Here is a 25,288-nt window from a genome sequence, read left to right as displayed (position 1 = left end):
GACAGTGCCCAAGCAATTCAGGGGAATAATAGTGAGAGTTGGGAGCTTCTGATTCTGTCTGTACCTTGGAAAATTAAATTAAATTTCTCTGAGTCAGTGTCTCCAGGCATGACAGGATAAAGATAGTAATTTTTGTCCACTTTGACAGAATTTTATGAAGGTCCTGCACTCAATGCTTGTCTCACCTATGATTTGCTTGCTACTAGTAACATTTTTAGAACAAAATGGTTTAGGAACTGAGGTCCGTTGAAAGCCTACATCCACTGAAATTCAGACTCATAGGTGAGAGGTGGTTTGTATCCTACAAACGCAAAGGGAAAAATTTACAATACCCAAGCCGGTTAGATGCCCAAATCCCGGTGGAGTCAACGGGCAGTTAGTACCTAATGTCCCCAGGTACCTTCCTAATTCTCCAGATGGCACAAACTTGCCTCTTCTCGTCCACGAGCAATGCTGACCCTCTCTGCCTGGGGGTTTGCCTGCCCCAGCCTCTTGCAGGCAGACGTGTGTGCCCATGCCTGCAGCTAGCTACACGAGAACCAGCTCTGGAGCAAAGCCACCGAGGCCCCATGCCCTGTGCCGGGCCTGCCTACACCCGCCCGGCTCCCGGCGAGATGGAGATCCCCCAGCTGGGCTCAAGCCCTTCTCTGACATATCCCAAATGGCCAGAGGCACCAGAGCAATTTCACTCCAAGCTTAGTGGTGTTTTCTCACCCGCCAGCCCTTAACAGAGACAGAGCCCGTCCCAGACACCACCTATTTAATGCTCTCAAACCCAGCGTGGCTTGACCAGGTTCTCTTATAATGGTTTGCTTTAGGCTTCCCTCGTCATCTGGCCGCTCACGTCAGCACTCCCAACGACTGCCGCAAGGATCACGCTCCCTAGAAACAGGGCACTCCTTCCCAAAGCAGTTTACTTGCGTCTCAGTTTTTTGCCTCGTACCATGTTAGTCTGCATGTGAGCAATCCACACATTTTACCTGCGGAGCTGAGAACACAACAGGTTTATGTTGCAGAAAGAAGCTCAGGGGTCCTAGACACTGAATCAATGTTCTGCATGAAAATTAGCTTAACTTGAAATTATAGCATGGTGTCTTTTCAAGACTCATTAATAAGGAAACTGCTCATTTTCACCTACAAAAATATGTGTTGCACCTCCATTCCTGCTCTCTTACCATTTTCCTGCTCCTTCCACTTTTAAACTTTTTATTTCTTCTCCCTTGCCTTACATAATTCATTGCACAGGTAAGTTATTGCATGCAACAGCCTTGTGATAACAGCAAACTGCAGAATGCATTTTTATTGTCCTTGCTACAAATTAATACATTGCAAGTAAGCACATTTTACTTTAAACTTGCAAAGATTTCAGCTCCGGACTTTGGAATATATGGATTATCTTTTGCTATTTCCCTCGGCGAATATATATCATTGCTAACCATTACTGTGCCTGCAGCCAAAGGCAATGTAAAAATGCTATTATCTTAAGCAAAGTAGGAAAAAAGCGGTATTCAAACAAGTAAGAGATCGGGTAGATTGCCTACTACTGCATACTGAGCAGTACCTTACCTGTGAGCAGACTAATACATTACAATAAAGCAGCCCAGGTGATAAAGCACATGATGAGCACAGATGGTGGTATCAAGCCCCAAAGACATACATTGCTGCTATAGGACCTGCATACCCCAAGGCTTAATAATAATAATTAATATATTAATCATTTACTTGAGATGTTTTAATCTTTCCACTCAGGATTTGAAAGGAGCTTGCAGCATTATGTGTTTTCTCTTGAAAAGCCACATGTACAAAACATCTGTGTTTAAAACATCTCTGTCACTAGAAATTTTGTCCTATTGGACCCTTATAATTGGGCTGAGGATCAAGTAGCTTTTTAAAACTGTTTTCAAGGAATACAATATTCTGATTTATGCTGATGTTTTCCAGAGTGTAAGGACCAAGGAAAATGATGCCCTACACTCAGCAGTCTCTTGATTTGCAAACTATCAATTTTCATAGTTGATTACAATTTTATGAGATTCTTTATCCTCAGCAACTCTTTTTCTTCTTGAAAGTGACAAATTGCTTTTCCTCCCTACAGTCAGTGTACGCTGTACACGTCTCCCAAGCAATATCCATACAGAGGAGAGAACATCGTCTCCCTGCTGTTCTTGGCTTCTCCTGATCAAAGACACCAGCACGCAAAATGAATTTTTTTCATTCTTAAACCCTGCGCTGCCTTTCAGCGCGTTTTCTTCCAAAGACATTAAGGGCCAGGTGTATAAATACACTGGCTTAAATTTTACCACCGCTGTGAATCCTAAGATTGATGAGTTCAACCCAAACCTACCCCATCAGCTGCGTTTCACACGCGTGCTTTACGCTTCTTGCCCAGATGTGAGCCAGAGGTGTGGGGCGCTCGTCTGGTGGCCTTCCCATTTTCTGCCCAACAGGCTTCTCATCCCTGCTTGTCAAAATGAGCACCTGCATCTGCCCGTGTTAGTTCTGATATCATGAACCGGCTGATACAAAGGGAAGCACTGCACGGCATCCAGCAGTCGAGCAAAACAAACCTTTTCCCCTGCAGAAAGGCCGCTTCGGAGGTGATCTTTAGGCAAGTCTAGACCGTGCGATGCCTGACGTCGAGTCAGGCAACGTGGAGCTGCTTTTGGCACTGCCTTGTAGCCTGGTTGAACCGCCCAAGCGCAGCGCTGGGCGCACGTGGCTGGGTTGCGCGGCACGGGCACGGCAGCAAGAGCCAGTAAGGACACGGCTTGCCTGCCGCCGCCATGCACGGGCCCGTCCTCCAGCAGGATTTGACTGTGATGAAGTGAATTTACTTTCCTTGGGCAAGAAAAGAAAAAACTGTGACAATAGACTGGGACGAAAGCAAGGCTTTCTATGGGTAAACTTTTGATACATATGATTAGTTTGTAATACATTCAGCCAGAGCTCTGAATGCCAGAAACTTTTATTTTTTGTCAAAATTGGGCTCTAAGCTTTCGATTTAAGCTTGTATTTCCTAATTTCCTGCATCGCCTAATCAATGAGCTGTTACAAGGCTGTGTTATGCTCTACAAACAGACAAAGGACGAAGTAAGATGAAAGAGAATATGCTGGATAAAAGCATATGAAGAGGGTGCATACAACTGGGATCAGATTCTTTTAAGGAGAAAAAGGCAGTAAAAAGAAAATATTTTGAAAGCTGGACTGATGGGCCTCAGTGGGAACAGTAAACCAGGGCTCAGGTGGTACAAAAAGGATCAAGGGGCACTGGAAGGGTTACTGCAGCTTCGAAAAACACTGAATTAACTGAAATGCACTCTAAAAGTTGGGGCCTGCCTGCGCAGACACAGCGAGCTTGGGAAGGGTTGGGGATAAACCCTTTTACTTCCAGTTGGTTCTTCTTTCTCTACTCTTTCCTCATAGAGGAACTTGGAATTTTCTCTATTAAAAAAGAGAGAGAAAAAATCTGATCGTTTTCACAGAATAGAAACCCCCTGTGTTTTTGATGTTAGAAGTGTATCAGTCCCTCCCTGGAGGAGACAGGCGAGCAGATACACCCGAGTTCTGGCTGACTTGGTTCTGTCACATTCTTTTACAGTTTTAGTCCAATACAGAAAAGCAACAAAAAACCTCCCGTGTTGAAGATGGAGTTTTTAGTTTGATACAGACAGACAGAGACAATCCCCAGCGCTGAACAGAGCCCATCAACTATACTTAGATTCTCGGCATCTTCACTCAATTCAGCTCGGCTCAGTTTCTTCCCTCTACTCCTGTCAGGAGAAATTCCTCAATTTTTCCTTTAAGTTACTAAAAACCGAGCAGGGTTTCCTGAGCAGGGCTCTGCCTTGGGAACCCCACCATGCATCTGAAGGTAAGTAACGCTGCCCTGTCATCGGTGCTGTTGCCCCAGCATCAGTTGCTGGAGGAATTGGCAGAAAAGGAGAGCATTTAGTGATGTGGGCAGCCAGCCAGCCACATCAAAACCTGCAAAAACCTGGCTTTGCAAAGCCTAATGGTTCACATGGAATTATCAGATGCTGTAAGACAAAGATTTCTAGATCCTGCAGTGTTTTCTAGCAAGCCTGGGTTGATGCCAGAATGCACGGCATTTTTTTTGCAGTATTTAGTGACTATATAGCTACATCAAAAAGCCAACATGGATAGTGGGGTTTTTTGCATAACAGTGTCCTTGTATTAATAGGAAACACCACATGCAGCTGTGGTGTGAAACTTCCATTTAAAAAGAAAATGTGGTTTTCAACAACAAGTTAAATCTAAGTGGCAGGCATGAGTATGAAACGAATCAACCCCTCCCCACGCTCCATCTAGCTTTGTTCTCATTCTGGTTCTAGTTTCAAAGCCTTTGGGCCTCATATTCTCAGTAATGATAAAGTCTATGCTGCTGTCTGCCAACTAAACTCCATTCAGGCCTCATAATATATCACATAATATACACGGGATTAAGTTGTTAGCGCGTGTTTCTTTCAACTGCCATTCATCAAACAAATAGCACTTTGAGGAAGGAAACCTGTTTTCCCAGCTGCAGCATGCACGATCTAGTTATCCACATTGCTGAGACTTTACAGTTTACTATCTCAAAAGATGACAAATTATTATGTAGAAACATCGCGTCGGTTTTCATTCAAATCAACTGGATGCTTTGCGCTCTCCTCCAGGTCCTTGCTGTGGGCGGGGAGCACTTACACACATCCAGAGGACCTGAGCTGCAGTCAAACCTAAACCCCACGTCCACCATGGTGCTTTTTAAAGCGCATAAATGCCCCTTTTTACTGTTTCTCTTTGTGTCAGCCTCTCTCTGTTAACCTGTTTGTAGCTATCTGCCCTTACCAATCGACAGCCCTCCTTTGTAGAGGTCTGCACGTGTCTAGATAAAGAATTAAGTATTAAGTTTCTTTATAATATAGCTGCTGTAATAAAGTTACTGAATTTTCCTGTCAAACGAAATACCTTCATACCAGAGTACATCAAAATCTACCCATAGTGAGCCACGGATTACCCTGTCTCCTATTCTGGAGATACTGCTGGGCATATCAGCACATGTAAATATGGGATCGAAGTTGGATAACAATTTTGCTGCTGGGGAGGTGGATATTCCACAGGCTGGTCCCTCGATGAGATGCCGGTTTAAGCTAATGTAATTTTAAACTAAATCCGACTGACTGAGTCTGAGGTCAGAAGGAAGACAGCAAACGCCTCAATATAAGTTCCACCAGGCGCAAATGTGGTCCGGGGGACGGAGGTGAATGAGAACGCTGGAACACGGCCCCTGTGACTCCCTCACCTGTAAAATGGTTTGCCCTCATTTTGCAACCCAGTGGGCCATATCTGTAGCCAATGTAAATAGCCCTCAGTGAACCAAGCTGACTACAACCAGGTAATAATCTGATATATAGCTGTGAGTTAGAGAGCTAGTTCTGGAAACACTGTGCTGCGTTTATTTAAATATCCTGGGCTGTTTCACGAAACAGAAATGATTTTCTGGAAGAAGAAATTATTGAAGCTACGCTTCTGTTGATGAAAGTAGTCATTAGTGTAAGACATGCTTTGAAACACGGCTCTTAACTCTATGGAAATGTTATCGACAGCTTGTTTTACAGTTAGGATCCCTGATGAAGCCAGGTAATTATACACGTCCCCCCTTGGTACCTTTCTTTTTGATTGCCCGTGTGATAGCACGAGTGAGCAAACCCGCAGCTGCGTTCGCTCTCGCACAAAGACGATTTGGTGCGTGGCTTTTCACATCTCTGTTGCAAACGAGATTAACACGCAACTTTGCTTACAGGACTGTTTTCATGGATTGTCATGTATGCCATTTACTAACCATTCACCTGAAGGACGTGGGTCTGATACAGCTCTTCATAGCCGTAGGCATGACAGGTGAAATTGCCCATGTGAATAGTTGTTACCTTGGTGATGTAGAGGGAATCATCTTCTCCAAAATCCTGTATGTAACAAAAGACAGGAAAGGTGCCTCGTTATTTAGTAAAAATATTTTAAACACCACATGAAGGAAGACTACCTGTTCAGCGGTTTTGAGAGCATCGCAACGTGGGAACACAGCTTGAATTTTGAACAGTAAGTTTTAAAGTTCATAAATCAACACGCAGGGAGAAAATGAGCAGCAATTTAAGAGTAAGGCAGAGTAACTCATCTGAGAACATGAACTTTTGTGCTGGTTGCTAACAAGGTGCTCTTTGCACATAAAAAAAGACGGCAATCTCCAGCTGTTTAATTTATGGGGGAATTTAATATCTACCTGTTAACCTCAGATGCATAAAATGCTAACTTCTGGGTGGGTGAAGGTTTCCGTTATCTCTGCCAGGTCTTAGAAAATGCATTGTAACCTTGAGACTTGATGAGAAAGAACAGAAACTGTTTGTCACTTATCTCAGACAATATCCTAGGCAGGAGACAACGAAGATGACAAAAAGTATTTCCTCAAAGAAACTTGTTTTGATCTGTAACTGCTTGACAAGTATCATTCCCCTTCATCTTCCTAGATCTGCTCTCGCATTACTTCAATTTTTGATTGTAGATGGGCAAAATACGAATTAGGAGAAAGGATTTGGCCCTTGAATATGTTGAAAAAGTATGGTAGAATTCACCTTGGATTCAGGGTGGCACAAACCTGGTACAATAGGGTGAGTGTTGAAAAGTGGTTTTGCTCATGAAAACCAAAGGACTTCTTTTCAAATTTCCATTGTGTAGGTAGGAAGCCAGCCTGCAGCCAAGGGGTGTACCGGGAAGGCCCCTGCACAAAGTCGTGCCTGCTGCCACCCTTGTCCAGCATGGCCACGAGGAGTGAAATGGAAGCGCAGCACTGCAGTGCAGTGAGGAGATGAAAACTCACAGCCAGCGTCTTCCAGTACAACTTCACTGAACCTGCCAGGGTGGATGGCATAAAACAGGAATGCAAATTTGCTCTGCTGGTTGGGAGTCAAGAACTTGGGGCTTTGTGATGGAGAAAGTGAATCCATGCATAGAGGTGCTGATGCCGCTCCCTTTCCCTGCTGCGCCCATGGCAGGTCCAATGCTACAAGGAATCATCCTCATCCGTGCTGTTACCGCCAAACCCCCTGCCAGGTGCTCAGAAATTACAGAATCACAGAATCATTAAGGTTGGAAAAGACCTCTAGGATCATCAAGTCCAACCCCCAACCCAACACCCCCAGGCCTCCTAAACCGTGCCCTGAAGTGCCACATCTACATGTTGTTTGAACCCGCCCCAGGGACGGTGACTCCCCCACCTCTCTGGGCAGCCTGTGCCAGGGCCTGACCGCTCTGGAAATGAAGACATTTTCCCTCATCTCCAACCTAAACCTCCCCTGACGCAGCTCGAGGCCGGTTCCTCTCGTCCTGTCCCTGGTGACTTGGGAGAAGAGACGACCCCCCCTCACTCCAGCCCCTCTCAGGCAGCTGCAGAGAGCGAGAAGGGCTCCCCTCAGCCCCCTCTTCTCCAGGCTAAACCCCCCCAGCCCCCTCAGCCGCCCCCCAGCACACTTGTGCTCCAGACCCTGCCCCAGCCCCGTTGCCCTTCTCTGGACACGCTCCAGCCCCTCAAGGCCCTTCTTGTCCCGAGGGGCCCAAACCTGAGCCCGGCATTCGAGGTGGGGCCTCACCAGTGCTGAGTTATAAGCAAGAGTTGTTTGATCATCAACGGGCTACTCTCTAAACCAAAACCATTTGGGGCTCCTTATATCCTACGTTTCCTGCCTCTTCAGGGTGCATCTGCTCTACAGTTTGAAGCTTTCCTTTCCAGCCAGGTTACTATGAACATTTTTCAAAGGAAGCTGTGATTCTGAGGCACGCTTCCAATGCCAGCTGGCACCCTTAAAGAAAAGTACGAAGTAGCCCATCTCTTACAGTATGGGATCAATCTGGCACTACTGCTGGCTCTTGAACCTTCTCCAGTAACTTCTGTCTGGTAGCAGAGCAATGTCTTCGTGCCTCTCCTCTCAGGGGCAGGCCAGCGTTGGCAGGGGGGAAGGGAAGTTTGGGAACTTGCCTAGTTTTTAGCCATGTTACAAGGCAGACTGCGAGCGAGCACCGAGAAGTACAGAGATCACAGGCAGGACAACAACCCTTCCCAAGCACGGGCCTTGACCTGAGGGGCACAGACGAAACCACCCTGGTTCTGCTATCCACTACCCTAAGGCATGCGCTGCCCCAGCGTGCAAATGCATGAACAGCTATAAAGAATAAGAGTCAATCCAAGATGATCCTGCAATTCATTATCTAGCATCAAAAGCTTCTCAGATATTACTGCCACCTTGGGTGTCAGGCAGATTTGCCATCTACACTACGGGATAAGCTGGTTAATTTACCCAGCACTACGTTATTACAAATATCTACTCAAAAATGCCCATTTCAAGCATTTGCCTGTTTTCTGGTCAGCTGGATCCTTCCTGCCAGAAAGCAAAGATGCATGAGGAACTGCAAATAGAAAAGATATCAACCCTGTTTAAATAATATTTGCATGAGATAGAGAAAATGCTTGCAGTGGAGAGGACTTAATAACAGTTTTTAAAGTTAATCCCAAAGCAACTCAAATTGAGTTTAGATCAATAAAAGCAGGATGGCTACTTTTATGGAATGATTTATAAGGAGTTGTGGAAATACAGGACAATAAAATCTCCTCTGTTTTAAGTATGTTGCTTCTTTTAAGACAGCTCAGAAAAATATTATGAATGCTTGGTTTGTGCCCTGTAATTGTCTTTTTATGGACGATCTGTTTTTTTCCAATGCATACGAATGTTTTAATATAAGTAAAGACCCCTGCAAAAACAAACTGATGCAAGATTATAGTATTACTCTCTTCCTCTCCAAATGCGTTTCTCCTGTAAAGAGAAGCGTATATTAGTAAAAGCATGGTTTATGACTCTTAAAAACTATTTTCTGACTTCCAGCACTTAAAGAAGGTTATCAAACACAATTCAGGTGAACACCGCGTCATTTATGTCAGGCACAGAAGGAAATTACCCGCCCTCTATTAGAAATTGCACACACAGAGTAAATTCATGTAAAAGTACAACTTCAGTTAGAATGACCAGTATTAGATGTGGGAAGATAAAAAGTGATTATGGAATTTCGATTCCATACTGAACCTTTTGTTGCTACAGAAAGAATAGCGAATCCTCTACAAACTAATGACCCTTTCAGTGGGTTTATTTATTGCAGCTCACGGTTTCTCCTTATGTTTCCCTGTAGATATAATCAGCACGTTAGGATTTCACAGGTACATTTTGTCTATATGCATGCATCCTTACGCACAAGCGCTTTCTGTGTAGATTTTATAGAGGTGCATTTGGAAGTGCTGTAAAAACCCAAGCCCTAGAGCGTTAGGAAACGGTGAGTCTTTGATTCCTTAAGAGCCTCTAACTCTACCTCTTACACCCATCTCAGGAGCCCTGCAGCGCAGCGGGAACCGTCCCAGGCAGGCGGTGGGCAGCCCCGGCATCCCGGCTATTTCCCACACCCCTCCATGCTGCGCTGCCTCTGGGAGCTCTCGGGAGCGGCTCCGGTGCCTCTCTCGCCACTGCCGCTGTATTAACCAGGGTGTAAGTTAGCGCTGGCAGTGCCTGGCTGCTCTTTGGGTTTGCAGGGAAGCAGTCCTTGAGAGGGTTTAACACCGTTTTATCAAGCCGAGAATGGAGGCACTCAGTAAGGAATCTTTTTTTGCCTCTCAAAAACGTGTATCAGGCAAGTGGGAGCTCTTTGAACTAAACTTCTCAGAAACTGTTTAGCACCACACATTTTCAAAGACTCCTGTTCTGAGCTCCATCCCTCCATCCAAACACACACACGTCAGCTTGCCGGGAGAACTGGCAGGGGAGAGGGTGGGGTGGGCAGAGGCAATGGGAAGAATTCACGCTGGGAGAAAGCAGAGGAAACATTTCATGTGTTTCGACTCTTTTTCGGAGAGCTTTTGCTTGCAAAGCCAGGTTTCCAAGTCACCACGAGCCTGAAAGCAGCCACAAGGAACCATAAACAAGTATAAAACCAATGCGGTGTAATTTTTCTCTCCCTAAAAGTACCCCAGCTCTAAAGCAGAGCATCTCGGGGCTGTCCAGGAGTCCCAGCGAGCGCTGCACACCCCCGGGAGCGGGGCTGCCCCGCTCCCACCCCCAGCGATGCCCAACGGTCAACTGAAAAGACATTTTTATGTAACATCCCGTGAAAAAGGACAGGCAGCCGGGAGAAAGGCAAAAAAGGAACTTCTGAGACATGGTTTTCCTCATTTACCACTGAAGGTGAATTTTCTTGTGAAGAGGTAGAAACAGAAGTGATGAAAATGGAGGCAGAAGCCACCCTAAACTGATGCGCCTTGCATCAAAGCGGCCAGATAAGGACAGACTGTGCATCGCCTCCACTTCATGGATTTCATTACAAAATAATGTTACGTGTTCTGGTAAAGAAAAAAATCAGCAAGCCAGGCCTATAATTTCTCATAATTGATAAGGTCGACTCATGGCAGATGATAAATTGACTTCTCCAGCCGCTTGTCTCATGTTTCCTCTCCCTTTTTCGGATAAAAATTTGTCTGCCCTTCACGAGCTTCCTTTATGTCTTGTGGTTACTCTTCAAATAAAGGGCTGACTAAGTGACCTCAGAATATGTTTTAACTTTTCATGATTAAAAATATGCACCACCCTGCATTTTAAATTGAGAACAGCTCGGTAATCTAAAGAAGTGATTAAAAAAAAAGTTGCTACTGCACGCAGCCAGTTTGAAAAATAACAAAGCAGGTCCCAGAAAATGGATATGTACTTTTTTTTGTATTGGATTTCCTTTCCATCAGTACTGATTATGCAAGGCATCAGTCTCTCCAAACAGAAAATTTTTCTTATTTATTTATCCCATTTCTCCCTTCTAATGCGTTCCCTGGTCATGCAATCTGCGGCAGCTCGGAGACACCGCGCTTAGAAATGTGTAAAACATCGCATATTGCCTGTAAATCTCGTTCCCATTCTGTCTCAAGTGAAATCCAATACGTGATTGTAACGCCACAAATCTCCTGCTCTGACACGCAGGAACGCGGCCGGCAGAGGGGGAGCCCCCGTTAGCTCGGGGCAGCCGAGCCGGGGCGATGCCGGAGGGTGCCGGGCATCAGCCGCCCGCCCTTTTTGCCCATTTCAGGTGCTTTTTCATGAAGCTTTCTAACACGCTTTGGGGTGGTTCCAAAAAGGAAACATATTTAAAATCCTTTAAATTTTTGGCGAAGAGGATCACTTGTTTTCTAGGAAGTCTTAGAGGAATTAGCATAGAGTAGATTCAGGCTTATTATTTTTTAGGATAACTTCCAGTTATTTGAGAAAAAAAGACTTGCTGTATAGCTATAAATGGGAAGAAGGAACAGAAAAACAAGTCCCAGCGGCACAAAACCAGACGGGCTCTCCACCTCCCCGGTTCTGGGCACCCGTCGCACACTCCATACGTGCAGGAGTGCTCCAAACACGCCTTGGGGGCGAGTCCCAGAGACGGCCGATACCCCCTCACCGCGCTGACTTAAACGTGTCCGTAGCCGAAATAACGACAGAGGGAATGGAGCTCCCCGAGAGGTTTCTTCTCTTAGGAGAAACCCACTGGTTGCTGGGATTTCTTCCTTAATAATAATAATGATAACAACACTGATAATAATACTACTACTAACAACAACAATAATATTAATAATAACAATGATGACGATAATTCGCTTCACGTTTAGCCCCTTCCCTTTCAGCCCCTCCGGCCAAGCCCAGGGAAGCTGGGAGCCTTCCCCATGTGGTTTCAGCGCCTACCGACAAAACCAGTCCCAGCACCGGGGCTGGCTGGTGTCACTGGTTTTCCGCAAGGCGAAGAGAAACGCCATCACGATTTCATAGCAACCGGCACAGCAACGGAAATGTATTAACTAGTTCATGTTAAAAAAGCTTGCGTGATCCTCAGAGTCCTAGAAGTCTCTCTCTGATAATGTTTACAGGATTTTAAAACAAAATGTACCCAAGCGTTTAATGAGATTATTATTATGCAAAATCTACAACAACGGCTATCACTTTGAAAATGATTTCTCCTCACTAATCAAATGTCTCTGATCTTTTTTACAATAGATTCGTGAGTGATTCATATAAAAATAATAAAACCTAAATTAGTCATGGGCTCTTAAATCACTTTCTTTGGTGCTTTTAATAATTCATTTCCAGAGACAAGCTGAGAACTTACGCTTCATTAATATTATTTGTTCTTGGTTTTACACATGCTATCACTTTAGTAATTTACATGGAGAAAAATTCAGCCTTAAGCAAATGCCAGAAGACTACTGCAAACACAGCCTGATGGGGTATTAATTTATCTTTTCTTGTTTTTCTGCTCAAAGAATTTTGCACAACGTAAGACTTCGCCGGTGAGCCCAAAATAGTTTTTGGCTGGAGCATGTGGAAAAAAACTTTTTAGATAGCTGTGCAATTATAATAGAGATCAAAATGGATGGCTTTTGCATCCTGTGAAGCTCAGAGACACTACAACGAGGAAAATCGATGGTAGGTCATCCTGCCAGAGCTGCTGGAAGGGAGGAATTAGCATACCAGGGATTTAGGGAAATGTTCCTATTAATTGGCTCTACTGGACATTTCGGAGAAATGCAAAGATCATGGCTGAACAGGTACGTACCAATCTTGGGAGGAAATTATATTCACAAACGGCAACTTTCTCGCTACAGTACAGAGGTAGGTAACTGGGATTCATGGATTTTGGCCTGTAATTCGATTATCAGTTCCATCAGCCAGAGCAGGAACGGGACAGCACAACTCATTTCAGAGAGGCCTAATTCACCTCATTCTCAATTTTTTTTCTAATGCATTTTTTTACGCGAGCCAGTCTAGTTACCTTAACAATTCACAGCAGACGGGCTCACTCCTTTCTTCTTGCTCATTTTTGGAAGAGTCACACTATATTCTTCATTCTGCTTCTCTGTTACAACACTCAGACAGAGTGTGTGCAACTCACCTCTAGAGGGTTGCAGCTAACATCTCAGGTTTCTCAAAAATTTCACCAGGTACGTGCCCTATACCTCTCTCAAAAACACAAGCAAAACCAAACCACCCCCGGCTGCTACGAGTAACGTCTTCCTCCACAAAAACGGGATGTTTAGGAAGGTGAAGCCTTGAACTCCACTGGTTATTTAGGACCAGGTGAACAATTCTATCGTCTCCATGAAGGTATTTCTGCACTTGCAATAATCACCTACAAACTTTGGTCTGTGACTCAAAAATGAGCCGTTCCACTGAAGGCACAAGTGGATACAAGTTCTGTGATCTTTGTTACAGCAAAGTGAGAGATTATATATTCTAAGAATATTATAAGTATTAATTTTCCACTTAACCTCTACTTTAGAGCCTGCAAAGACCTAAGATACTGTAAGCACTGTGCAATTTCTTAAACTTTGATTTGAAAGAGAAAAAACTTGGCTTTAAACACGCAACTTCCTGTAATTTACTCCCATCACTATATTACTGCAGCACCTCGGATGACACAGGGTTTGATCATTTTAATGGCCCGATTTCTATTAGCAGGGTATTAAGTCGGGTTATTCACACATGATCTTTTTATTATTTAACAGTGAAACTACATTAAAAACACCAACAGGAATATATCACCTTCATACTGCCTGTTTTAATGAGAAATCTAATCCAAGTGACTTGCACTTTAAAGGTTGGCCATTTGCTTTGGGTTCCAAATATTATGGAAAAATGGACACTTAAATGAACACGCATGGAAGGTGTATCAAGGCAGGCAGGCACAGATCTCGTTACAGCCATGAGATACCCAGGTAGATGTGGAATGTGAGCAATCAACGATTCAGGAGGTGGTCTGTGGTCCCCCCAGCTTCATTTCTGCCACCTCCCCTTGTGCCGTGGACCTGGCAGAGGTTTGGTGGGCAGAGATGGAGGCAGGCTGGGGTTCAGCCAGAGTAAGGCACACAGATTTGTACGGGGAGGAGGAAAACCTATTTGGAAATGAGCATCACTTCTCCTCCTCCAAGCAGGGACTTACATCTCCAAGCTCAGCCTATGTATCTCAGGTGCCTCCAGGGACCTGGGTGATGACAGGAAACCCAGCAGCAAAACCCAGACTTTCTTCATATGGCCTTAACAAAGGCAAGAATGGCTGAAGGCAGGAGCAGAGACCTCCCCAGCCGAGCCTCCTTCCCCGGAGAGGAGGCAATAGAAGAGGAGATGCATGGGAACTGGGCGAGCCTTAGCAGGGCACGCTGCTGCGCTCCCATCAGCTGCTGCTCAGCCGTTTCCCAAAGCGGGGACTTTGTCCTTGCGATGAACAACTTCTCCTCCTGACCCTGGACTTAGAACCATAAGAATCGTTAAGGTTGGAAAAGACCCTTAAGATCATCGAGTCCAACCGCTAACCTATCACTGCCAAGTCCTCAACCATATCCTCAAGCACCACATCTGCCCTTCTTTTAAACACCCCCAGGGATGGTGACTCCCCCACCTCTCTGGGCAGCCTGTGCCAGTGCCTGACCACCCTTGTGGTGAAGAAGTTTTTCCTAATATCCAACCTAAACTTCCCCTGGCGCAGCTTGAGGCCATTTCATCTCATCCTGTCGCTTGTTACTAGGGAGAAGAGGCCGACCCCCGCCTCGCTACAGCCTCCTTTCAGGCAGCTGCAGAGAGCGAGAAGGGCTCCCCTCAGCCCCCTCTTCTCCAGGCCAAACCCCCCCCAGCCCCCTCAGCTGCTGCTCATAAGACTTGTTCTCCAGACCCTTCACTTGTTTCATCACAGCTTCAACCCACCTGCCCCTCAGCCTGTGTGACGTCCCGACACTATGATACCAAACTGAATCTGCAGGAAATCGCTGCGGGGGGGTCTTTCGGACAGGAAGGCCCAAGATTTCTTTGAGAATTTGGCACATGGACTTCTCACTGGACGTTCCTCCATGTACTTTGTGCAAGACGAGCTGACTGAGACACACGACAGCAATACACAAATGATGCGCTGCATTTTGTTACCTCGTTGGAGCTTGCTTTTTAAGGGCAATTTTTGACCTTTCATCAAACAAGGAGAAGGCTGTAAGGACATAACGGAGCTGCAAAGCACTCGCACAGCCCTGCCTTTAACCCCCTTGGGCATCAGCAGAAATGAAGAAACCTGTATTTCAATGATCTGTCACAAAAAGCTTATTTTTGAACTAACGATCTAATGCAGATTTGCGTTCAAGTGTAGGGATCAATATGAAATGAGTAACGGAAGATACTCATGAATTTATGTTATAGCTTCCTGCATTACACTTGGTAATTCACCAAACTCTTATCTACCTGTATTCCGCAACATTTGTTTTCTTATGGTAATATTCTCTTCTCCGTTGTTTGCATATGCTTCTGGAGGATAAACTTCTGTTTATAAATTTTGTTTATAAATGTACGTACATTTCTCTGGAGATAACGTCAAATCATGTGAAACAATATCCTATAAATACTGTATAAACACATTTGACTCCATGAGGAGTTTATTATATTTTCAAATTGAGGAATGCTTTCATAATCACATATTTGGGAGAACAGACTGCTTGTCTAGGGGACAAAAGTACATTATTTTGAAAGATGACACATTTTAACCACTTCACAATTTGTAGTCAGAAATCAATTTATAGCCATCACGATCTTATCAGTTTCAGCTACATTATAGTTATTTTCTGCATGAGAAAAGCTGATGTGACTTTTTTGAAGTATAGCTGCAAAGGCACTTCTAATGGATAAATAATATGGATGGGTGATTTATGGATAAATAGTATTTTTATGCTAAAAGCAACCTTAAATGTTTGCAAGAAAAATAGTTTAAGTACACGTACCATTAAGATGGCTCTTTTGCAGTAGCTATGTGACAACTCATTAACGGAGCTCTTCACAGACAGGACAAGACAAATTATTAATGTGATGCTTATGAAAGCTTCTGATTAAGAGAGCAATGAAAAGTTATTAATATTTTGTTGCCAATCAAGATATCATATAAAAATGATTTAAGTAACGCACTTAAACAGGCTTTATAATAATCTTCAACCTTTCAGTTCTGCGTAGATTTAGGGTAATCTAGGTTTTTGCTGACCATCTTTGTCGCTTCCAGTATTAATCCGGAACACAGTCAACCTTCTCGTATCACATTTGTCAAGAACCTGGCGAGAATAAAGCCATGAAGGACTTCTCAGCTGTGCCTCTCCTGTGCTGCTCTCACAGCTTGTTGGAAGGATTCTGGTTTCTTTTCCAGAACAGGGCTTCTATTTTCATCTGATTTCCTGAATTAGCATTTAGAAGAGAAAGGATTTAATTGAAATATAATACGAGGATTTTTCCAAGTGTGCGAATATCCTGTAGGTTTGTATGTGATTACCACTGCGCCAGGAGCAGGGAGGATTTTCTTGAAGTTAAAAAGGTACAATTAATCTCCTGTTGCACTTCCAATTAGCCAAATTGCTAACCTTATTGTGAAAAGCAGAAATGCAATCGAGTTTCTGCTTCGGGCACACTAAAAGAAAACTGAAGTAATTTAATTAACTGACTTCGAGTATATTAAGGAGCACAGTGCCTTTACTTTCCTGCTGTCAATGCCTTTAAATAGATCATTGGTTAACGTGAGTTTCCGTACCCACGAGGGGCTGAAGCTTCGAGCCACCTGCTGCCACCCACCCCGACCCACGCCGTCGAGAGCGCGTGGCTGCACGGATTTTCACGCGGCGAACCTCCAAGAGAACGCTGACGCTGCTCCCACCCTACAGGCAAGTATCAACCCCAAACACAAGTGTGTTCACGCTGCAGATGAACGTGGCTTGTGCCCCACGACTACCGGACTTTCTAAACTTGCGATCAATCTAGATAAAAAGACTGGATTTACCAGCTGAAGGATCAACTCTCCCTCCCCGCTACGAACAAGTGCTTCAGACACGCAGGTGCCCGTCCTCGGTAGCCAGAGAAGGGACAGGCCCGAGCTCAGGAGTCCCACAGACTGCCCGCAGTGGGAGGGGGGAACTAGACGGTGGTAAACTCGAAATTGTGTCACCTCAAGTAACCAGACCAGAATACAGAAGGCACTGATATATGCAGAGCATCAAAAACTTTACAGTTTAATAAAAGATGGAAAAGGTGCGGAGGTGTTTATTAGACAAAAAAAATGGCTGGTGCCCACTTGATGCAGGTGTTACGTGACAAGGCGATCGAGGTCATAAACTGACACGTGAAACTTTAAAATTGAGGCCTAAATCCTGTTTTTCCTCCTTTGAGGAAATTTTCCTCCTTGGGAAATCTTTTTTTTCCCTCCTCGTGAGAATCTCAGGGTGCTCCTTTGATATAGTTTCTTGGTGATACACAAGTTCAAACAGATCAAAAAATGACTTTTTTATTTTTCTGCTGTATTGCATGGTACTGTCCTAGGGCGTGTTGAATCATTCAGGAACCAGTCAGTTTACGTGCAAGGCCATAACTCTTCCTCTTAATATTTAATATCCAGTGAGAAAGAGAATTACGTATAAGTAAACCAGAAATCCACTTGGGCCAGCGCTAAACTGGGGAAGAATTGGCATTACAGCCTGAAAATTTACTCTTCAAAATTCTATTGAAAATAGTAGGAGCTGCAAACAAAGCCTCAGAGCTGTGTCATCTATCATTCGTGGATGTGCTTGCACCCCAGTTCCTGGACTATCACTTTGTGTGCAGTTTACACATAAACTTCTAACCTTTTTCAGATCGATGTGATCATAACCAAAATTTCATAAAGGTAAGACAAATAACTGGAATTTTCATTATATTTGGCCAAAAAAATTCTAAGGCGGCTCTTGAGCCTCCAGAGTGCGTGGAAAGAAGTTTCCAGAACAGCTGAACCTCACTTTAACCCAGCAACAAAAGCGAGTCTAGAAGCACAGTGTCTCAGATCTATCTAGTGAATAGAACTGCCAAAAGAAAAGGCTCTTTCTAGACTCCGATTACACGAAGCTGGGGAATTTACTCACTCCGGATTAAATCAGTGCGTTGGCAGCGCATGTAATCTTTACAAAGCTTAATCTGTGTCAAGGAATGGACCTGTTTCGAGGCATACCTGCGCAAGGCGGTACAGGCAATAACCTGCCAGGTCAAGCACCTGTTGCTTCACTACGCCACGCTCCGACTACGGCAGCGGACGCCTGACTTTGCACTTGGCAGGTTTCCACACATTTTTAGTGCCAGTGACCCAAAGGTCGCTATTTTAACCCTGGCGCTGACGGGTGTTTGTAAGAAACCTGGTCGGGTGCGCCAGCTTTGGGCTGGCTGCGCAATCGCGCGCGTCCTCGTGACGGCTCCGGGGGAGCCCTGGGCCAGTCCTGCGGCGGGGCGTTTGCTGGTTTCGTGTTGCCTTTCGACGGCATGCTCCAAACGGCAACGAGAAATGCATTTTAAAAGGGTAATTCTTGCTTTGATGAAAAGAAAAGGATGTTTAGATGGTTATAATTACTGAGTTTGTGCACACAGTAATCACCTATACCTAGTGCACACAATTTTCCTGCTAAAGTAGGGTCAACAAGTAATGCACCGAGCTGCAGTGCGTTTTTCTGTCCTGTATGGTGTCATTTTTTTGTATTAATGCAGAAGAGTAAAACAAAGATTTTCACATTTCAGCAATCCTGGATACACAACAATTTAGGGAGCTGCAGTATTGACTGTAACAACTCCGAACTGAGCGGTTATCAAATTAACAAGAGCTGAACAAAAATATAAATCAACTCTTGCTGTAGTGTAATTAAAATAAAACCTGATTTATCGTGTACTTTAATGCAAAGAGAAATGAAATACAGACCATATTTTTTGCACGCTACTTCCCACTCTCTCCATAATTAAATGTTATTAAATAAACGAGTAAGTTTATACCATTATTCAGGTGTTGTCTTTACTACAAACTGTGACTCACCCATCAGACCTGTGCTGTGAACTAAAAGACTCATCTTCTTTCCTGCGGGGGTATTGCCACACCCTGCCGAATAACCCCGTATTTTAAAATGCTTATCAGAAACAGCAGCAGAGGGATGAGATACGAGAATTGGCTGAAAGGCAAGTGAAACAGGAGGAACGGAGGATATTATTTGGTTGAGATAGAGGAGAGATTTCATTGCCAACCATAAATGTGTTGCTTCATGCTCTCGATGAACCTGTTTCTTTGTACTGGGAGAGAGAACCTGCGGAGTTAATGGTCTGTAGAGCTACCTTCCCCCTGGGCTTCCAGGGCTGCTGCCTGTGGACCACAGGCTGCACCAAACTGAATGAGCAACAAGGGATGAAGTACCAGTGCTAACTAAGTGCTGAATTATCACAGTACTGAGTTTTAGCTTCATCATAACATATTCCAAGTACCCCTGCTCTCAGCTGCTCTCAGTTGTTTCACTTTTATACCTGAGACATATTCACATAAAACCAAAACATCGCGCCAGCTTCCAGTTTTCCGTAATAATAACAAGATAAAACTTGTTTCCTTAAAACTATCGCCTGTTGAATGAAGTCATATTCAATGCCCTAAAAAGAAAACAACAAGAGTAATTCAGGACTTACATTGATGTCCTCTAAGTCGAGGAAGTTGAGGATGACGCCGTTGCGCTTCCAGATGATGGGGGGCCGCAGCGCCCCGCGGATGCTGCACGTCAGAACCGTGCTCAGGCCAACCGTGATAGTGGTAACGCTGATCTTCTGGTCCTCTGGCAGGCTCAGCTGGACCACCTCTGCAAAAGGCACCAGAGCAGGAATAATATTGCATACTACAGAGGGATGCTGTTCCCCTTCTCCCCACTCTGCCCTTCTCCCTCGTTCCAGGAATAACTTTGAAGGATTCCGGCAAGGAGGTGGATAGCTATGTTGTAAAAAAAAACCCGAAACAGCAAAGACAAGCAAGAGACAAAAATTGCATCTGCAACAACCAAACTCCCCACACCATTCTCCTGAGACGACTAGCAGCGGTTGTGGCGTTAGGGCACTAAGAGGGGTCCTCCGGCAAACCTGGCTGCAATATTTAATCGACAAAGCAGTCGGCAACAGGAGGACAAGCAAAGGCTCTCCTGCTTGAGACCATCTGGGTTTGTTTCTCTAGAGGACTCCTGCCAAGAGCCTTTGAAAAGGCACAAGAATGAATCAGGTTCTTTCCTTGAAGAAGCAGATTGGACGACTGCTGTCACCAAAATAGAAATAAACGCAGTTTTAAATTGCCCAAATACTGGGAAGTCTCCACGCAGGAAAACTCCTTTACCAAATGCAGCAACCTACGGCACCTGAGATACAGGTGACCTTCTAACTGAGGAGGTCGTCCTCCATTTTCTCATGTTTTATATAAATTTCAAAAATCAGTTATTTTGACCTACATGTACCACACAAAAGAAACACCCGAGGCAGCAGGCCTTACTGAAAACCACTCCAGCATCTCTCTAAAACCGCACCAACAACCCATCATTTCCTTCTGGCCAACGCTCACAGGCTGCGGCTGCGCATTTTGCCACGCGTGGCCACGCAGGCAGGTACGACGTTTGGTACCAGAACTACCGTGGGCGCAGATTGCCATTATTAAGCAATTCGGCAGCAGTGAGGCAGCAACGGGGCAATCAGGGCACATTGTCAAAGCTGCTGCATTCACAGTTTTATCATTCACATGACGGTTTTTGCTTACTCTCATTCACAGGCTTGCCGATAAGAAAGCCTTCAAACTGTATTGCATATAAATGCTGAAAACCAGTCTTTCAAGGTAATGAGTGGGGAATGTTCACAGCCCTTTGGGGTTATGTTGTTTCAGTCAACTCAGAAACTTGGAGTGGGGGATGGAACACCCTCTCCTGGACCCAAGGCATCTCCTTCCTCACGTCCGCTGGCATTTACTGCAGCAAACCAGGGATCACACAGACCCGTGCTGCCTCACCCGAGGCCATGCACTTTGGGAAAACCTGCTTCAAGCAGTGACGACATGGTAAAAATGGCATACGGGGTCAGGCTACGCCCTCCCATCAGCTGGCAAAATTGCTCTTCATCCTGCTTGGTTGCTTCTCCCCTCTCGTTACGACCCGCACAAGACCCGCGTATCACTTACAGAGTATTTGCGTTGGTGAGGGCTAAATGCTTCGTGCACTTCCTTCCAGCCCTCTGAAGAAGCGCTGACTTTCAGTGGATCCAAACACTCATTTTTATCATGTCAGTTCACAGCTTAAGGTGCAGTTTTGCCTTAAAAGTTAACAGCTTTGGTGGGAAATTCTTGCGCTCTTTTATGGGGCTTTACGCTACGGAAAGGCGTGGAATAAAAATAAAAACCTCCAGCACCTACTCTCACAAGCCTCGTTTTCCATCTCTTCATAACCTCTAATGGAAAAATTGTTCTATCATCTCTAGAGTAGTAAATCTGTTAAATCTGTTCACTAAAATATTCAGTCCATATCAGCAGCCTTGGGAAGCCTGGAAGGACTCACTTCCGAGCACTGGTCTACCAACGGACTGCGAACCCTTAGTGCAAAACCTGCTCGTGCAGCAGGACCCTGACAGCTCTGCATCCCTTCCCTTCCTGCTTCTTCCACACTTAATTAAATGTGCCACAAATCGTATTCACCACCGTAGATCCGAGGCCGACTCAGGGCTGCGGGGATCAATACTGCATTGCGCGTCAGCCGTTCTCCCACCTAATATTCCTAGCGCTACGTTAGGACGAGCACCAGCTGTTGAAAAGAACCGGTAGCTATAATTCTGAGATATGGTTGATCAAAAATAGGAACGTTTGACCAATGCACTGCTATTATTTGGCTCGTGGTGGCTCCCACAGGCATTGTGTGAGAAGAGGGCCTGACACAGTCGGACCATCAAGCAGTTTCTATGCCTGAAACTTTAAAATCCAAATGGGGAGACGGAGGAGGAGTGGGGAAGGAAGGAAAACGTTACGCACCCAAGGCCACAGAGCAGGTTAGTGCCAAAGGCAGGGACAGATAAAAACTCATCAAATCACGTCACCCTCGGTACCTGCTGGAGGAGATCAGAGACGCGGCCACGCGGGCCCACAGGAGCGGTGACGTCCCACCCCACCGCCCTCAGGCAGCTGCACGAAGCATGGAAACGGGGGCTAATAATGTAGTTATCTGCCTAAAAGAGAGCTCCTTTTTCTGAATAAAATATTTGGAGTGCACTTGACAGGATAAAGAACTGATAATTACAATAATTTGTAGCATGGAGTAGGGCTAATGAGGACATCTTTTCTTGAGGAGAAATGAAATAGAGGGTCATTCATTTATGAGAGAATTGGTTTTTTCATCTTACTGCTGTTTTCCTTAATTCCCTCTGCTGTTTCTCACACTGCCTTGAGTTCCCCGGCTCACGCTGGGCTCCCATCAGCTCCCTCTTCAACAGGAGAATTTAAGACTCCCCGCCCATCTTCCAAATGATAGCTAAAGAGGCTTTGGTTTTAGAAGCACACTAATGAAAAAGACATTAACTTTTAATTAGGAAGACACCTTGCATAGCCGCCATTCTTGGATGAACCGTATCAGGCCGAGAGACGAGCACGTAATTAGTACAGACAATACAAACACGCTCCTTTTCTGAGTAGTTCTATGGAGTATGTTTGAGGGCATATTATCACCAGTACCTCTGAGGGCACCTTATTAACATCTAAAAGCCTTTCAGGCTTATTTTGTGTGGCTGTAGTCATTGCTTTATTGTTATCTGTAGAAAAGATTTCCTCACATAATCGGGTGTATTGGGGAGGAGACAGAGATTCCCTAAGAGGATGCGAGGGCTGGACTTCTAAAAAATCTTTTAAAAAACTCAGAATCTTGTCCTTAAGTTACAGAGCTTAGACACACTTGATGCTAGTTGGATTATGTGTATAAACTGTTCAAGTCACCATAACGATTCTTGTGTAGAACCTCTAGATTAAGTAGGGAACACTGTTTATTTTTAAAAACCTTCAGGAGATCAGAGGATTTTTACCACACGTATAAAACTCACCAGAAAAAATGGGTACTATACAAAGTGAGCTCACTTGCAGAACACGGGCTGGAATGGAATTTGGTCCTAAAATCCAGCAATTTTATGTTCATTTGGGGATTCTGCAGGATGATGCATGCAAAACAGCTTTCTATATTCAACAGATTCAAGCACTATCGGTCCCAGCTGATCGTATATATCAAGTCATGTCAAACCTGGTACTCTTGTCTGGGATTTCAGCTGAAGCAACTCCCCAGCCTACTCCAGCTGGAAATAAGAAGAAGGTTCCTGCCAAGTACTCTGCCGTCGGGGAGAGATGCTATCATCGGGGAATGGGATGCTATCATTTTTGACTCAGCTGTTAAAAGTTGAGTCAGGGGTAAAGCCCTCATAATAACCACCTTTAAGAAGGAATGGGGGGTAGCCACGTCTCTGTGGATCAGAGGTCTGGGGGTGATCTTTCATCAGGTACTGCACCAAGTGGAGAACAAAACCAAGGTCAGTAGAAGGCAGCCAGAACGCCGCAACCTCTCTGTGCTGATGGCAGCAGCTCGGCACCTGAAAACTGTGCAGCTCCAGGAATTAGGGCAGTGCCGTCTTCGAACCTTTCTGCCCCTTTCAGGAGGGCGAGGGATCACTCCCTGCGTGCCAGCGGTCGGCACCAAGAGGTTATCGAGGGGAGGGATCGCTCTGTCCTGTCTCTCGCTCCTTTGCTCTCCGCTATTATATTCGATCCGAGAGAAGCTGCGACGCACCGTGGACCTTTGGTGACCCAGGTGCAGCCAGTCTGATGTCCTTCCGTGAAATTTCTTGCAACGCCGGGTCCCACGGCGACCCATTTGAGAACGCGAAGTCTTACTAATTCCTTTTCTTGTTAAAAACGTCAAGATACTGTCGAACATTTTCCTCGGCCCCTCCTCCGCTCCAATTTTATTTCTTAAGGTGCTAAGCTGGAGTTGCATGGCACCTTCGCAAGCTCTGCATACTAATGTAGGCAGGTATTACTTGTGGTGCTGTTTTATCACGGAAACCTTTTTCTTTACTGTCATTTGCAGCCCGCCAAAGGCAATCATAATTTCACAACGAAGACATGTATAATTGAGGTCATTACAGGGAGCAACCTGGAATGAGCATCTACGGAGAAAAACTCATTGATTTAGCATTGCGTGGAGATAATTTACATAGTAAATGTGGGTTGCCTGCCTGCCTCTGCTCATGCTACACTACATGCAGAAACAGATTTCACACTTTAAAAAGTGCTTAATATCATTAATTAGATCTTTTCCCTTAAATCTGAAGAAAATATACTTTTTAATACATTGTTGCCACCTTTAATCATTGTTACATTTGTTCACGGATATCTTGCCTTGCTCAAACAGAATACGGAGCAACCGACCCTGTTGCTTAGATCCTGTTTAGGGGACAAGGCACTACTTTTTTAATCCTGTAACGTGCTCTCAGTGGGGAGACAATGCACCAAAATGTAGCCCTGCTTGAAGCCATGGGAGGATGACTTTCAAAGAAAGCCTCAGGCACAGAATCTTGCCCCCAAATTAATGCTCCTGAGCAAAGAGACCGTTTGTTTGTGAACTGAAGCACAGATAACGCAGCCCTAAATACACCATGTTTCTCCAGCGACGGTTCAAGTCAGGATTGATTTAACGGGATGAGCCTCCACTCAATTCCCCGAGTCCTGCAGCTCTGTTTAGGCACCGCGTTGCATTAGTAAGATCTGTTTATTGCCTTGTGGCCCAATACTGGAGCACAAAGGTCAATGGTGATTTCAGCATTTGTTTCAACTGATAAAAGAGTCTTCTCTAGCCGAATACGTTCTCAGGTGAGGAGCTAACTGAATCAAGAAAATCAAAACAATTAACGGATCAGAGGAAAAAAAAAGGATATAACTTTTGTAATTATCTTTTCCCCCAATAATTTTGATGAGATGTATTTGGCTTTGCGTAGAGAGGGGGCAGCAATTTTAGACCCCCTTAAATCTGAGCCGACTGCAGCTAACAGATTTTAAAATGACCGTGTTACATGTGAGATGTATTTATAAACACTCAATTGAACATGAGATTTGAGCCAAAGAGTGACTCCAGCAATACTGGTTGGGAGACCCTGGGATGAGATGTGGTCACCTAATTAGTCACCGCAGAGAGAGACTAAAAGAAACGAAGGGCAGTTCACAGTGGGTCCGGATCTGTACGGCACTGTATAATGTGCTTATAAATTACTTGTATTAGCATGTGATTTAGTTTCTACCCTGCTCTATAGACCAAATAAATGAATTAATAAAAACCTTAGTACACAGATCACCC

The 25,288-nt window shown here is 44.8% G+C and overlaps 1 protein-coding gene across 2 annotated transcripts in view; it reads right to left on the bottom strand.

Annotated features, from left to right (window-relative positions):
* FSTL4 (follistatin like 4) overlaps positions 1-25,288 on the bottom strand; it is a 245,902-nt gene that overhangs the window by 24,029 nt on the left and 196,585 nt on the right. For both annotated transcript variants that reach the window (XM_075102934.1, XM_075102935.1), the window contains exons 7-8: positions 19,578-19,744; positions 5,843-5,963 (exon numbers count right to left, since the gene is read on the bottom strand). In XM_075102934.1, the coding sequence (XP_074959035.1) occupies positions 5,843-5,963; positions 19,578-19,744 (288 nt within the window). The remainder of the gene's footprint in view (positions 1-5,842; positions 5,964-19,577; positions 19,745-25,288) is intronic.

This window comes from Phalacrocorax aristotelis, chromosome 8, assembly GCF_949628215.1.
Source record: "Phalacrocorax aristotelis chromosome 8, bGulAri2.1, whole genome shotgun sequence".
Taxonomy (NCBI): domain Eukaryota; kingdom Metazoa; phylum Chordata; class Aves; order Suliformes; family Phalacrocoracidae; genus Phalacrocorax; species Phalacrocorax aristotelis.
Note: the sequence above shows the minus strand (reverse complement) of the source record. Positions and strands in the feature narration are given on the sequence as shown.